This window comes from Ictidomys tridecemlineatus, chromosome 8, assembly GCF_052094955.1.
Source record: "Ictidomys tridecemlineatus isolate mIctTri1 chromosome 8, mIctTri1.hap1, whole genome shotgun sequence".
Lineage (NCBI taxonomy): Eukaryota > Metazoa > Chordata > Mammalia > Rodentia > Sciuridae > Ictidomys > Ictidomys tridecemlineatus.
Window position 1 is genome coordinate 36,017,252 of NC_135484.1, and position 14,498 is coordinate 36,031,749.

Below are 14,498 nucleotides of genomic sequence, written 5' to 3' on the forward strand. Positions count from 1 at the left end.
AAGTGAAAGTGTCATCTTGCGATTTCAAGTGCATAGTGAACTTCACATTTAACTGTTTTCCTTCACTATTGTTGTTCCCATGTTTTATAAAGTTATTTAGGATTTGTTTTCTGATATTCTTCTCAATTCACTTTTAACTTAATATTGCTTAACATTTAACTTAGTGTTTCAAGTGACATAGGGAAATCAGGACCACTTGCTACTTTTTCTTTGAGGATCTGAAATAATCTTAAGGAGACACCTGTTAACGCTTTGACAATCACTAGCCATTTTAACTATCTGGTATTCCCAGGAAAATGTGCCTCACAGGAATAATTGATTTTATTTTTTTAGTCATTTGAAACATCACTGGAAAGCAGATCATAATTTTGATTTTGCTGGCCAGTCAAATAGTTCAGTCCTGATTATTCTAACAGATAAGGAAGTTTTCTTTTAAATGGCTGATCAAACTACTCTTGATCTATGTGAATTGACACTTAATTGTGTGTACTTCACATTTTCTGGTTTATTTGGAGGGTATGGCATAAAACTTACAAGGTAAAGCAACTATAAAAGCAGTAATATATTTTCATATAGTTTTTATAGAATGGAAAACATTAGTATTTACTGTGGATGCTGGGTTTGATATATCACTTATTATAGATTAACAAAGGCTTTTTACCTTCACCTAGAAACCTGATGGACAATTTTTGAATATTATGTAGTCTGTGTATATGATGATTTTCAAATATAGTCTTATAGCTCTACTGACATCTCAATTATATGGTACTAACTAGCTATACGTTAAAGGACAGAAAATGATGAGTTATTTGTTTATTTAAATAACACTCATTAATGGATGAAAAGTGCATCTACTGACTGGTTTTTTATTTGTGTTCTAAAGTGACTACATTCAACTTGAAATATGTGATTTTCTTACAGTAATTTCTCTACTTATTCATCTCTAATTACACTTTGTTAACTTCATCTTAATTTATCTGTTATCTAATTGATAGAGCTTTGGGGGGGAGTAGGTTGTGGGAGATGAAAATGGTCGAGAGGCAAAGAAACTAATGCAGACTCTGAATTCAATGGCTTAAATCTGCAATAAAGTCCATGATTAAAGAATCTATTTTGATAATCCTAATCAATTTGGAAAATCTAAAGACACTAAATAGTACATTTATTTATTACATTTATTTAATTACCTCTTCCTTTCTACAAATAATACCATTTTGAATTTGGATCATCTATTTCCACAATTTAAGCTCTGTTCTCTTAGCCTTTCCATATGTTCATATTAAGCTGTGTTTTAAACATTCCATAGTCAACAAGTAGAAATGTTGACTTACTACAATAATTTATTCTTCTGCCCTGCCATGGTAAAACTCCAACTTTTAAAAGGAAACTGGCAATCAAGAAAGCTAGCACTTTTGGGCATGAAACTGAGTCATTTTCATAGAGTGACTCTGCCTGTCTTTTTTTAAATTATAAATTATTCTCACTGCTGGTTTGGATAAAACTAAAATCTATTTCCTGGAGCATTTGATATATTCCAAAAGTGAGTCATAATCAATTTTTTGCAATGGGGAAAAAATCAGTAGGAATGAACCTAGTGATAAATTGAACCTCCTTCTAAACAGTTACCACATGAGGACAATCCCTTGGATGTTAAATATCAAGTGTTTTATTTTTTTCTTTAGTTTTGTTTTGTTTTATTAAATTAATTCTTTAAAAATTACAAACAATAGTCTTTCCTTGGTTCTATATTAAGGGTAGAGGAACTTATTAAATATATCTTCTCCAATTTATTCCCATAATTTTTATGTCATGAGTTTTTTTTTCCTTTCCCTAACTAGTCAACCAAAAAAAAAAAAAAAAAACATAAGCCAGCAAAGTTTAGGAGCAAAGCAGGGAGGCATTAAAGACCAGGATGATCCTATAGCTGCCATGAACAATTCAGAGCCGCAAGGCATGTCTGTCTGTCTGTCTGTCTCTCTCTCCCTTCCTTTCTTCCTTCCTTCCCTCCCTCCTTCCTCCCTCCCTCCTTCCTTCCTTCCTTCCTTCTTTCCTTCCTTTCTTCCTTTCTTTCCTTCTTTTCTTCTTCTTCTTATTTTATTTTATTTTTTTTGGCATGGCATTCTCTAGGACAGACTGTACATGGCTGTTAAATAATGAGCTTTACTTTAACAGTAAAAGGATAAAAGGAAGGATTTCATTTTTTTGGGAAACAGAATTTCTTTTTCTTTTTATAAACCTGAGATCATCATGGCCAGATGGTTGACTGAGCTCGTGCAGAATTTCATACCTTTTGGGAAACTGAGACCAACCAGGAGTGTGCATGGTCCAGGGGGAACAGGTATAGATGGTAGCGTTAACTGACACAAAGATATCTCCAGATTAGGACTCAAGATTTAGTAGTAGCTTATTTTATTATGTTTGGGTATATTTACCAAGTAAATATACAAGATGAAATATGTAATATTTACAGGGTGAAATTTTTTTCTCAGGGGCATCTTTGATGTAGCTCCAATGCCAGCAGCTACAGAAGAAATATACCAGAAGAAAGGTTGCATGCCCAAACATGTGGTTGCCACAGGTATTACTACTTCCATTGATTTCTTTTGGGGAAGGATTTGGATAATATCCTCTAAGGCTAAAATCTCCAATAAAGTCAGAGTGTGAGGAATGGGAAAAGAAACACAATTTCTTATAGTAGATAGCAACTGGATAGTGAAAATAATAGCTTATGTAATTATTATTCTCTGCAATTTCAAAGCATTTTTAATGCAGAGTTATTTTAGATTTTACTCTGAAGATGTTTCTAAAATTCTTAAATAGTTGTTACATTGGTTTTAAAGTCTAACTCTTACTTGGAATCTATTTTTGACAGAAATAATGAGTTATTAGCTGAAATTTTAACTGATATTAATAAGCGCAAAAGCTAATGCCTCAGTTAAACCTCAATTGTCCAGAACATTTTGGTAATTAAAATTAGTATTCAGATATGTTTAAAAACTTTTCTAATATGTATTTTCCAATTCACTGTGTTTAAAACTTAATCTTTAGTAGATGATTCAGTCTTGGATTGTTTCAACATCGTTTTGAACAATTTTCATTCCACACAACTATAGATAATGGCAGTATAAGCATTTTGCAAACTGTTTATATGTTAGATTACTTTATAGTCATATAATTTTGACTTCTGAGATTTTCATTTGTTGATTTTGCAGTTAGTGGAATATTGCTACTCATGGAGTTTCTTCTACAATTGTATTTTAATGTAAAAGTAATTACTATTTTGGGGGGTTTGTCCCTCCTGCTCCTTTTCTCTGTTTTCCTTCCTTTTTCCTCCATTTCTCCCTCCTCCCCTTTCTTACTTCCTCCCTCCCTTTCTCCTTCCCTCCCTTTCGTTTCACTTTCATTTTTGTTAACTATTTATGTGATGCGTATGTTGGCCTCTGAGTTATTTGAGAGACAGGATGGGTGAAAAAAGATGTTAACAACTAAACTCCTGATATTAAATGTCTGAAAGTAGCTGTGAGAAAGTGAGGCATGGTATGAAGGAAGTAGCTTCAGTCAATTCCAAAAGTGAAGAGATGTGTTACTGCTTCTTTTCAGATCATTGTAATTCTGAATGGGACAGTGCTGGTGAATACCTTGTTTGCGTATTGGAAGAAAACTGAATTGAGGGTTGTTCCAAAATTGTAAAGGGCTACAGAAATCCAAGATTTTCCAAGGGTTTAGATTCCGTGGTGTGAACTTTAGATTTTCTCTAATGGCACACAAATCTCATTTTTCTTATTTATTCTTCTTACCTTCCAATGCATTTGTATCCCTTCCAATCCTGGGCTCCAACTCATCCACAGGCTCCTGGAAGCTGTCACCCATACACTTACACAGATCTATACTCAAATACATTAGTGGGTATGTTTCAGGTTCAGGTTCAGGGCTAAGTCTTATGCTGGGTTGAGGCCTCTAAGATTGTTTTCTCAGCCTGCTTCATGAGGTTATTATTCCAGATCATGGGAAAGCACTTTAATATGTAATGCCATAGGTCATCTTTGAACTAACAATGCATATTTAAAGGGATATGATGACTGGAAAGAAACACAGGCTTGGGAATTGGCCGGCCCTCAGTGGGACTTCCAGGCTCACTGTTTGGTGGTTGTGACTTTGGGTACTTCTCTGTGTCTCAGTTTCCTCATTTATAAAACAAGGATATCAGTAACCTCTTCAGATGGCTCTTGATGTAATTATGTAACAAAGCTTGGTAAAAGGGCTATTGGCTAGCATAAAGGATATCTAGCCATTTGTTTTGCTTCTTTTTACTAAAATACCTAGGAAGTAAATGTTTATGATGTACTAAGTTAGTGAGATAAAATACTCAAAATGGGAAAATTCTCAATTGATCTGACCACCAGGTTAATTTAATCTTCTTATTTTAGTGACTATCAGACTCCAGATAAAAACTCCCTTTGAATTACAACTTAGCCTTTGATAGAAGACTTTCCCTCTATTTTGAAGTAACAGTTACAGTTGTGTTGAGAAAGAATCTAGTCATTTCATTTGCTATTAAAATATATCCATGGGAAAGATGGAGTATCTTTACTATGTCCATTTATAAAAGTGCAGATTCTTAAGAATAAGTAATATTTTAATTTTAAGAAGATCCAAAACAAATTGTAAACTGGGATTTATCTGTGAGTTGCTATTACTCATTTCATTTCCATGATTCTTATCTATGTTCTTGGAAATGATCACATGTGTTCACTTATATGGATATAATCACATATACTTATTCAGGAAATAAAATTAATTTATATGTATGACTTGTGGAATTAGTCATTACATCTTTTTATTTATTTGTCTATGGAATAGTTGTTATTCTATTGAATGATGAAACTTTCAGTTTTCATTACAACCTTGTGAGAAGCATCACCACTTCAATTTTGCAGATGAAGAAGGAGACTCTGAGAGACACACAACTTGCCAAGGTCACACATATTACAACCCGTTAGTAGCACTATTCTAGCATTCACATAGACTGTTTCACTTAAGTCTTCTCATTTTCTTTATCATCTTGATTTGTGGGAATCTGCCCACTCTTGGCATTAGCTGTATTTATGTGTACTGTTCCCTACCTATGTTTTTCTATTCCTATATTTTTATTACCATTAACATGAACCACTTATAACTCGATAACATCAGAGCAGCAGTGTTCAATCTTTATTCTCTGACAGCCTGTACCTTTCCACTTTGAGAAGTAGGGTTAGGAGAATTTCCAAAGGACACTGTTACTATTGAGGACTTATGAGGGGCATTAACCTGAAATCTGACAAAGGTCAAATGTTCCCTTCCCTGGGACTACAATGATCATTTCCTGCCCCACTCTTTGATATTGCACATGAGAAATTCGGACCCAGAAAAGTTATGTGACTTACCAATGGTTACACACCTGGGACTTTAACATAAATCTTCTGATGGTAGAACAGAGGCCACCTTCTGGTTACAAAGCAGAATTTGATGACCAGGTCAGGGTCCTGGATCAGACACTCATAAATTTTTGTTGCTGATTTGTCTCATTTCTCATTGTATCAATACGTGTTCTCATAAAAAATGTGATTTGTATGGGAACTTTATCGGAAAGCTGCTAATGAGTTTTTACTGTTTTGAGGGTTTCTATTTTGAATATCATATGATTCCATGTGCCTAAGCATCTATTAGGGTAGATTGAGAATTATAGCTAAAATTAACGTTGTCTTTGTCTTCACCCAGTGTATGTAGATCAATGTTAGTTTTTGTTTCTTTTTCCTTGGTATTTTTACTTAAGTTTTGTATGAAGAATTTAGATCTCTCATGGTCTGGAGGACCATATGGGAAGTCATGTTAGTTCTTTGCCACCATTGTTATATCCTGATCCGCCCCTTCCTCAGGATTGCATATGCAGATAAAGACCTTCCCAATAAGTGCATGTTGAAAGAATAAGGACAATGAGAAACACAGAAAGAGATGCAAAAGCAATCTGGCTACTTATTCTCAAGCACAAAGATGGTGTTTGATACCATTCAAAAGTTTTAAAACATGGAGACAAAGCTTCCACCTAACATAATTCTGCAGGATAATGTTTGTTTCCCTTGGCAACCTAAACTTTAGTTGAAGATAATATTAGAATTACTTTTTACATTGGAAACAGTAGTTTAAAGTAGTTGAAATAATTATGTTGTGTGGACAAAGAAAGAAGGAGCAGAGTAAGAAGCAGGAATACATCATTTTCAAGTTTTATATCTTAGAATCGGAAAACCAATTAAGCCCAGCAGTCCACATGAGCAGTGCAGTTGATGGAGAACAGGGCCCAGAGATAGAGAGACAGAAGCAGATTCATTGAAATTCTTCAGAAAGTAGACATGTTTGAGAGAGCTAGGAAGCATGGTGGACAGGGCAGCTGTATGTCCTTCCATTACAGCAGGAAGCCTAAGGGTCATGAGATTCTGTGGTGCATACTCTCAGAGGCCTCCTCCTGGACTGGCTTGGCTGGTCCTCTGTGAAACATTGGTGAAGCCTTCAGCTAGGGTGAAATCAAGTCCCAAAAGAGATCCACAGACTGAGAAAATATGGAGAAGAAAAGGTTAAACACTGAAGATGCAGGAGAAAAACAACATGTAGGAAAAAATGCTCATTTCTAGGCAAAGAAGAGGGAGCAGTGAGACCATTTTGGTAGGCTCATGTGGCCAAAACTAATTGTGTTGGTTTATTAAGAAAGAAAAACTGAATAAGTATCTCCTAATACCCTGTCAGTAAGTCTCCACTGGCTCAGATAAAGATGGATGCAAAGAGAAAACATTGAGAAACATTATATGCTTTGGATTACGCAGGTCACAGTTTCTCCGATTTGGCAGAATTCTCAGGTCTCTACGAGTAACAATGACTCAATAAAACCAACGATAAAATAAAGTGAACTAAACTTTAAAAACTATGAACAAATATATTTATTGTGGTGGCTTTCTCCCCTACTAGATACACCTTGTTAGAAAGTAGTATCCCTTTTAGTTCCAGGTGAACCATTAAGCAGGTAATAAAATCATTTTTCCCTCATTGAGAGAGAAAGAAAACACATGACTTTGCAAACGTGTCATATTCTCCTTGCTCTATTTTTTTGTTTGTTTTCTATGACATCAGAGTTTTCTTCTAATAAGTATGATTTTGTTTTTGGAAGAAAGTTACAGGCACATGTTTACAGACTTATATAATCCAAGGGGTAGCAGAGGCTAAACCACACAGTGCTGACACAGATTGGAGACCTGTTCCAGGAGATCACAACCCTTCACAGTTTGGGAGAGCAAAAAAGTAATCTCCAGTTCTATATTTCTTCCACATTTTGCCTTCCTCCAATCCCATACAGTATATTTATCTCTGGTATGCACTCTCATGTTTCTTGCAGAAGTTATAGGATGTGGACAATAGAAGTAATCTTAAAACAGTTGTTTCTGTGATGATAGATCCTATGATTCCAAATGCCAGGCCCTAATACTGAGTGAGCATTCTCTAGATTTCCTGAACAAAAAAACCCCACATTGTCTTAGGACATTGTTTTTCTCCCCCTGATCTTTTCTTTGTTTTCAAGGGATATGGCATCTTTGAATTTTCAGAATTATCTTCTGCTTCTTAACACAATAGCTCCAAAAATATTTTTATAGGGAAAAGAGGCTTCTTCTCCAGATATCATCATTACATTAATGATAACTTATTGATAATAATGGACAAAATTTTCTTGTGTTTTAAAAATGCTTAGAAGCATGTAAGATAACCATTCATAAGTATCCCTTCTTTGAACTTTTGGCTCTTTGTTGTTAACTATGCTCATATGAAGAATATAGCAACTATTTGCAATGTTGTTTAGACAGAGCAATAACAGATATGTAGTCCATTGTTGTTCTAATGGCTAGAACACCTGTCCTGGGCATCTGGCTGAGATAGCAGCATCATGAGTCTACAATAATCTCATGGGACCATCTAGTGTACTGTGCTGACTGATACCGATTTCTGTGTCTTTTCTTGAACTTTTCGCTTCTTCTGCTGTGGTTTGTCTTTGTTTTCTCGTTGTTCTGGGGTTTCTCTACTGGATTCCAGACCTTTGTTGTCAGGGAGAGCTTCCTTACTTTCTTCTTTATTAAGTTTTTTCCTTTTCCTCTCTCTTCCTTTTTTCCCTGAAATAAAAGGACACTCCTTTAAAAATTATGTTCAATTATGTTCCACTAGGTTTTTCTAAGTTTTTAAAAAATGTCTCATGTTTCACTTGAGCATGGCATATCATACCCATTGATAGCAAATATTTACTCTTTACATCCTTCATTCAAATACTTTTTTAAGTCCTTGCAATATTCCCAACAATGTAAACATGAAATGCATATACAATATAATGACACAACTAGTTTGAACGCTGTAGAATTCTATTCCTATAGGTTTGAGGTGTATTTAACATATTACTTATGTATAGTTAATAAATAGAAAATTTCAAATATATTTCTTACCATCTAAAATATTTACTAATATAAATATTTTATCTAGCTTCTCTTTAAGGTATCATTTTGTATTCAGAATTTTTCAAGTAACATTTACATATTTGCAATCTGACAAGATATATGCAAGCCCTCCAGGAAGAGAATTGATTATCATAACAATATGGAAATAATTCGTGATGAGTACACGATAAATTGTACTTTTTATTAACACAAATATCTGTATTTTGAAATCAATTTATATTTCAATTTCTCTATGTGTTAGGGTGCTATAGATAACTTTTCAATAATCCTGTGGTATAGGCTAAAAGGGCAGGGATTTTTTTTATTTCTATTGACCAAATAAGTAGTTATTTATTGGATATATACTGGATTCCATGGAGACTCTGGACGTTGAACTGGATTTGAAGCATAGATTTATTTATTCAGATTTCAGATTGTGAGGTATTTTTCACAAAAGGAAAAACTTTTTCATGTGGGAAGACATATTGTAGCCAACATGGCACCAGGGTGAAGAACGAATTTTATTCCACTGACATTATAAAACCTCTGAGAATTTTAAAGACAGCAATTTAATCAAATTATATGAGCCTGACACCAAATTAGATGTATTGTTTTCATTTCTTTCTAAAAAGTGAGTTAACTAAAGTTCTATTATGCAAACATTTTATATGTTTAATCAACAGTGGAATGGTTTTAGTAACATTCACTAACACATATATACCAAGGAGAAATTACTTATACTCAATTCAGTATCATAGTAAATGGAAACTAGGAACCAAGTATCCCTCAATGTGCAACAAATTCTGAATGTGTAGCCTTGTACACTGGGACATGTAAAATTTAAAATCAGTCTGTCTACAATAAGTAACTCTGGACTAGTTATTTTGGAAAAATTATTTGCATGAGAGAACCAAAGAATTTTCATGTTCTGAAACAGACTGCAAATATTGAATTCAGTGGTTTGGCCCTTCTTTTTCTGAGGTCTGGTTACCAAGTCCTAGGGAGCAGTATTATTAATATTGCATACATATCCTAGGCCAATAGTCTCCTTAGATTAATGATTTTATGCCATAACTAGCTTTGTCAGGAGATTCTATTTACAAAACCTTCCAATTACTTTTATGAAAACTTTTCTTGTTGGGCTCAACATAACACTTCTCTACATTTTGAACTCTAGAATAGTTAATAAAAATGAGAATTCAGATAGGGGTAAAGCAAATATTATTTGAGGTATATAGAGATCAACAAAAATACTAGAGGCAATTATCACTTCTAAGTGGAACTAATTATCCACAAATTTGCCATTTCTATTATTCTTTTCACTGTAAATAATATTGCTATGTTGGTGAGATTTCTATCTACCAACAGAATCCAGAGCCTCTTTTTCATGCTAGATTTAATGACTACATATTTGACTTGAACATGGTCTTGAACTAAACAGAGAAAATTGGAGAGTAAATTTAAAGTAAAATTATTTCCTGAATATGCAGCATAATTTAAATTTTATAAAGCTACACAAACTGAAAAAGAGAAATGCTAGTTTTCATAGGAAGTACTTGGTTTTCAGAAGGAGATGCGGCAAAGGTTGGATTACATAATATTTCCATTTTGAAGCATATTTTGGAGGTGTTCAAGTTCAGCTCTGAAAAAAATGTGAATGAAAATCATTCCAAAGTTTCATAAAAATTACTGACCCTAAACAAAATGTTATTTTTATGGAAATTATCCAGAAGTTCAGTGTTTGACATTGTTCTCTTGATGATGATCCAACATCTTACAGCTGTGATCCCAACCATAGTGTTTTAGAAACTTAAGAAATATATTGTTTCTTTCTTGGTTACAGATTGATTTATATGTTTTTTTAGCCACTCTTGACAATATGCTCAACTTGCAGAGCATTTCTGTTTATTAGCAAGCTGATATGATTATTTCTTAAGACAGGCAGAAACATTTTTGGAAGTATCTTGAAACTCACTATTATAGCTTTATTACCCAAGGAAAAACTATTTAGTCTGGGCAGTGAGTGAAAGGGGAAGATCTGGTGAAGTAACAGGAAACTCACACATTGTACACTTTTGCTGCCCAAGAGAGGGTGATTGTGCAATAGAAAAATGGGATTATTATTATTTTTTTTACAGACCATGTGTTAGTGGTTGGAAATGCTAACTACCCCTCTGCATAAATAATATATTTTCCTCCTATCCAAGAAATAAAATAGAAATGCAAAAGAGTGACTGTAGTCCATTAAAAATCATGTGCGATTTAGGGTGATTTTGTAAGGTTTTCATTAAAGGAGACTTCTTTTTCTATTTTTGTGACTCGATGACTTTTCATTGATGTGGTTAATAGTTATTCTATGACTTAAAAAAACATTTCTGCAAATTAAGCCTTCCAGTAATAAAAAATCCACCATGTACATGTTTTGAAACTATGTGTGTAAAATGCACAGACACATGTGTGCCTGAACTGGATTGTGCAGTTATACAATGCATAACAGAATGTTCATCTCTCCTTGGTGTTCTAGTCATGAGGGTGACAAGGACTCTATCCTCATGAATAGATTACTACTGTTATGGGACTGGGTTTTTTAGGAATGAGTTTCTGATAAAAAGGAGGAGTTTCATCAATTTCGTCTTACACATACTCTTTTGTCTTTCCATCATGTTGTGATGTAGTTTCTTAGTTCCCACAAGAAGACCTTCATCAGATGCTGGTGCCATGCTCTTGAATTCCTCCTCCTCTGGAACCATAAATCAAGTAATCTTCTATTCTTTATAACTTACCCAGTCTATGATATTCTGTTATAGCATCAGCAAATGGACTAAGACAGTCCTTGTAGGGAAACACTATGATGTAAGATTTAAGAATGCTGTCTTTAGAGTCAGAAAAACACTGTGTTCAAATTCTAAGTCTGCCACCAATAGTTGGGTGACCTTTGGCAAGTTTCTGATATTTCTCAGGATGAATTGATATTTCAACTATGAATAATCATTATTACCTGCTAAACTTTGTAAGAATTAAATGAGGTGTTTGTAGAACAGTTGATTAATATGTGCCTGAACTACTAATAATCAGACAAATGAAAGCTGAAATTATTAACTCATTATACAAACATGAATTTAGCCCCTACTTCATGCCAAAAATATACTAAAACCTGGAGATACAAATGAGATATTGAGATCAACACATTAGTCACACACCAGTGCCAAAATAGAGACAGGCAAAATATCTATTTGGAACACAAGGTGGAGGGAGAGCATTAAACTCTTCCAACAGAGACTGAAAAGGGTGAGATGATATTCCAGTTGAGCTTCAAAAACATGTCATGAGTTTTCAGACTAATAAAGTAGAAGGGCAATCCAGGCAGTGAACAATATAACAGCATGAAGGCATGCAAGGACAGTGTATTCTGGAGCACTGGAAGTAGACTTCCTCCATTTGATCAGAGTCTATATATAGGATATTACTGAGAGGCCTGGAAAGATATACAGGGCTCAATTGCCAAGTTGGGAATTTTTCCTGAGAATCAACGTCACTGGAAAAGGGAAAATATCAGAATCTGAGAGCAGGACAGAATTTTGATGGTTTATAAAAGACCAATGGAATATGCTAATATGTGACTTTGTTTCCTTTACAGAAAACTGATCTAAGTTATATGAATCCATTGAGGGAATATTTTCAGGGGCTGATATTTATATTTGAGCCTTAACTTTTGAAAGAGTAGCTAAAATCTCTGTGCAGACAATGACATCATTATTATTTATGTTGTACACTACCATTACATAAGTGAATGGATAATAGACATTTTTGAGCCTTTGAAATTATTCTATTTTTTAAATTTTTTTTAGTTGTAGTTGAACACAGTACCTTTATTTTATTTGTTTATTTTATGTGGTGCTGAGGATTGAACCCAGGGCCTAGCACATGCTAGGCAAGCACTCTACCGCTGAGCCACAACCCCAGCCCCTGAAATTATTGAATTAATACAAGCATATACAAGCTTTTATATAAGCACTTTCTAAGATCTTTTAAAGACCAGGTTCCAAACAGATATGACTTAAAAATACGGATTCCTTGGAGATTGTGATTTGTTAGTTTCAGTTTGTTCTGATTGTATTCACATTAAGAACTATATTTGTAGAACAATCCGAATACCCATTTTCCTTGAATAGATACAATTAAAGTTTATTTCAAATTACATGGTTACTCATTTGAATTACTTTTCCAAGTGGATATTTTCCTAATGGATAGTAACTTTGATTTTCTATCCTCACTAATTTTTAGGGAAACTTTTCTAATTAGGTACATTTGAATAGGCACCCAGTTATGATATGAAAATCCTTGAAGAATTTTTCTTTACCAATTTTCTGTTAAAATGCAAATATGAGCACAAAAGAATAAACATATAAAAATAACAAAGAGATAAGAAAATGATCCTGAGTTATTTTTCCCAAGATATATTTAAATTCCAAGTGAAAATACAAACCTTAGAAAATTTTCAATATCCTTTTAAACATTCCATGGTTATTAATAAAAGGGATGCCTTCCATAGAATGAGAAATCTAATTCATTTATCAAGAATTACTTAAATTATGAATGTGAGTTAGTGATGTTTAGAAATGATCTGTCCATAGTTTTTTAAAGGGCTTCTTTGTGAAGTTCCTACAAAGTGTCACTAAGGGGAGCCGATGAGCTTTAAGCGGTTACACTTCCCAAGCTAAACTAGGTTATGATTTTTTCCCCAAAGCTAAAAATGTATCCCACATTCTAGACTGAGGACTGAATGATTCTATGACTCCAACCATTCATATAAATATCCAATTTAAGAGAAAAATTTTCTTTCTGTCCTTTACTTGTAAAATGAAATTCAATTGGAAGTTCATGGCTTTCAGCCTTCCAAAAAAGCACAAATGGTGGGGAAAGGGATTCATCTGATGATTTTTAAATATGGAGCTGGCCTTGGTTTTTATATAGACAGAATAAAAATTTGAACAGTCGTTCTTTTTAATTAATATATCACTGTAGAAAAGTTGCAAGAGAAGTGATTTACTACAGTATTATTTTTTAAAAATAGCAATGATGATCTGTTATGTAGATACATATTTAAAGGTTTTTGAACTGTGCACTATGTAAACACAGGACAGCCTGACCCAGTGGTGAAAGACACAGCTGAAAGTCATCAAGGCCAAATGTCCTTCTCAGTTATATTATTACCAAGCATTTTGACTTGAGAAACATATCCAAACTTTTTGCTCTTTTTCTGTTTGCTTTTTTTTAAAAATAACATAGATACACCCTTTGCCATAATTCTAAGAAATGTAGTAAAAATATCAAAGATTAGATGTCTCCTTCTCCTCCTCTCTCTTTCTTTTCTTTTCTTTTCTTTCCCTCCCTCCCTCCCTCCCTCCCTCCCTCCCTCCCTCCCTTCCTTCCTTCCTTCCTTCCTTCCTCTCTCTCTCTCTCTCTTTCTTTCTTTCTTTCTTTCTTTCTTTCTTTCTTTCTTTCTTTCTTTCTTTCTTTCTTTCTTTCTTTCTTTCTTTCTTTCTTTCTTTTTTAAATAGGCAAATTCCAATTTCTCCCAATTAGAATTTATGGCTACCTGAATTATTTTTCTCTTACTTTGTATGTGATTAAATTCTATTGTTTTCTATTTAACTTCTAAGATGTTTTTGATTAATTATTTGAAGATCAATAATTCTCCTGGTGTGGTAGTCCACACCTGTAATCCCAGCTACTTGGGAGGTTGAGGCATCAGGATTGCAAGTTCAAAGCCAATCTCAGCAACTTAGAGAGGCTCTGAGCAATTTAGCAAGAATCTGACTTAAAAAAGTGGAGGTGCTGAGGAAGTGAATCAGTGGTTAAGTCCCCTGGTACCAGAAAAAAAAAAAGTAAATATTCAACTTATTATATACTCTCCTACAAGTTGTTAATTAGGACATTATCTTGAACTTATTTTTTGCAAAGATAGATCTGATCATTAAAATATGTTAAGATTGG

The 14,498-nt window shown here is 33.8% G+C and overlaps 1 protein-coding gene and 1 long non-coding RNA gene across 2 annotated transcripts in view; one reads left to right on the forward strand and one right to left on the reverse strand.

Annotated features, from left to right (window-relative positions):
• The first annotated feature begins 2,483 nt into the window (after positions 1 to 2,483).
• Positions 2,484 to 14,498, forward strand: part of LOC144366048 (uncharacterized) — a 47,610-nt gene continuing 35,595 nt past the window's right edge. Inside the window, exon 1 of the long non-coding RNA XR_013424897.1 lies at positions 2,484 to 2,578. This is a non-coding gene — a long non-coding RNA (uncharacterized LOC144366048). The remainder of the gene's footprint in view (positions 2,579 to 14,498) is intronic.
• Positions 6,945 to 14,498, reverse strand: part of Rspo3 (R-spondin 3) — a 77,181-nt gene continuing 69,627 nt past the window's right edge. Inside the window, exon 5 of the mRNA XM_005335372.3 lies at positions 6,945 to 8,186. Coding sequence (XP_005335429.1) covers positions 7,993 to 8,186 — 194 coding nt within the window. The 3' untranslated portion in view covers positions 6,945 to 7,992. The remainder of the gene's footprint in view (positions 8,187 to 14,498) is intronic.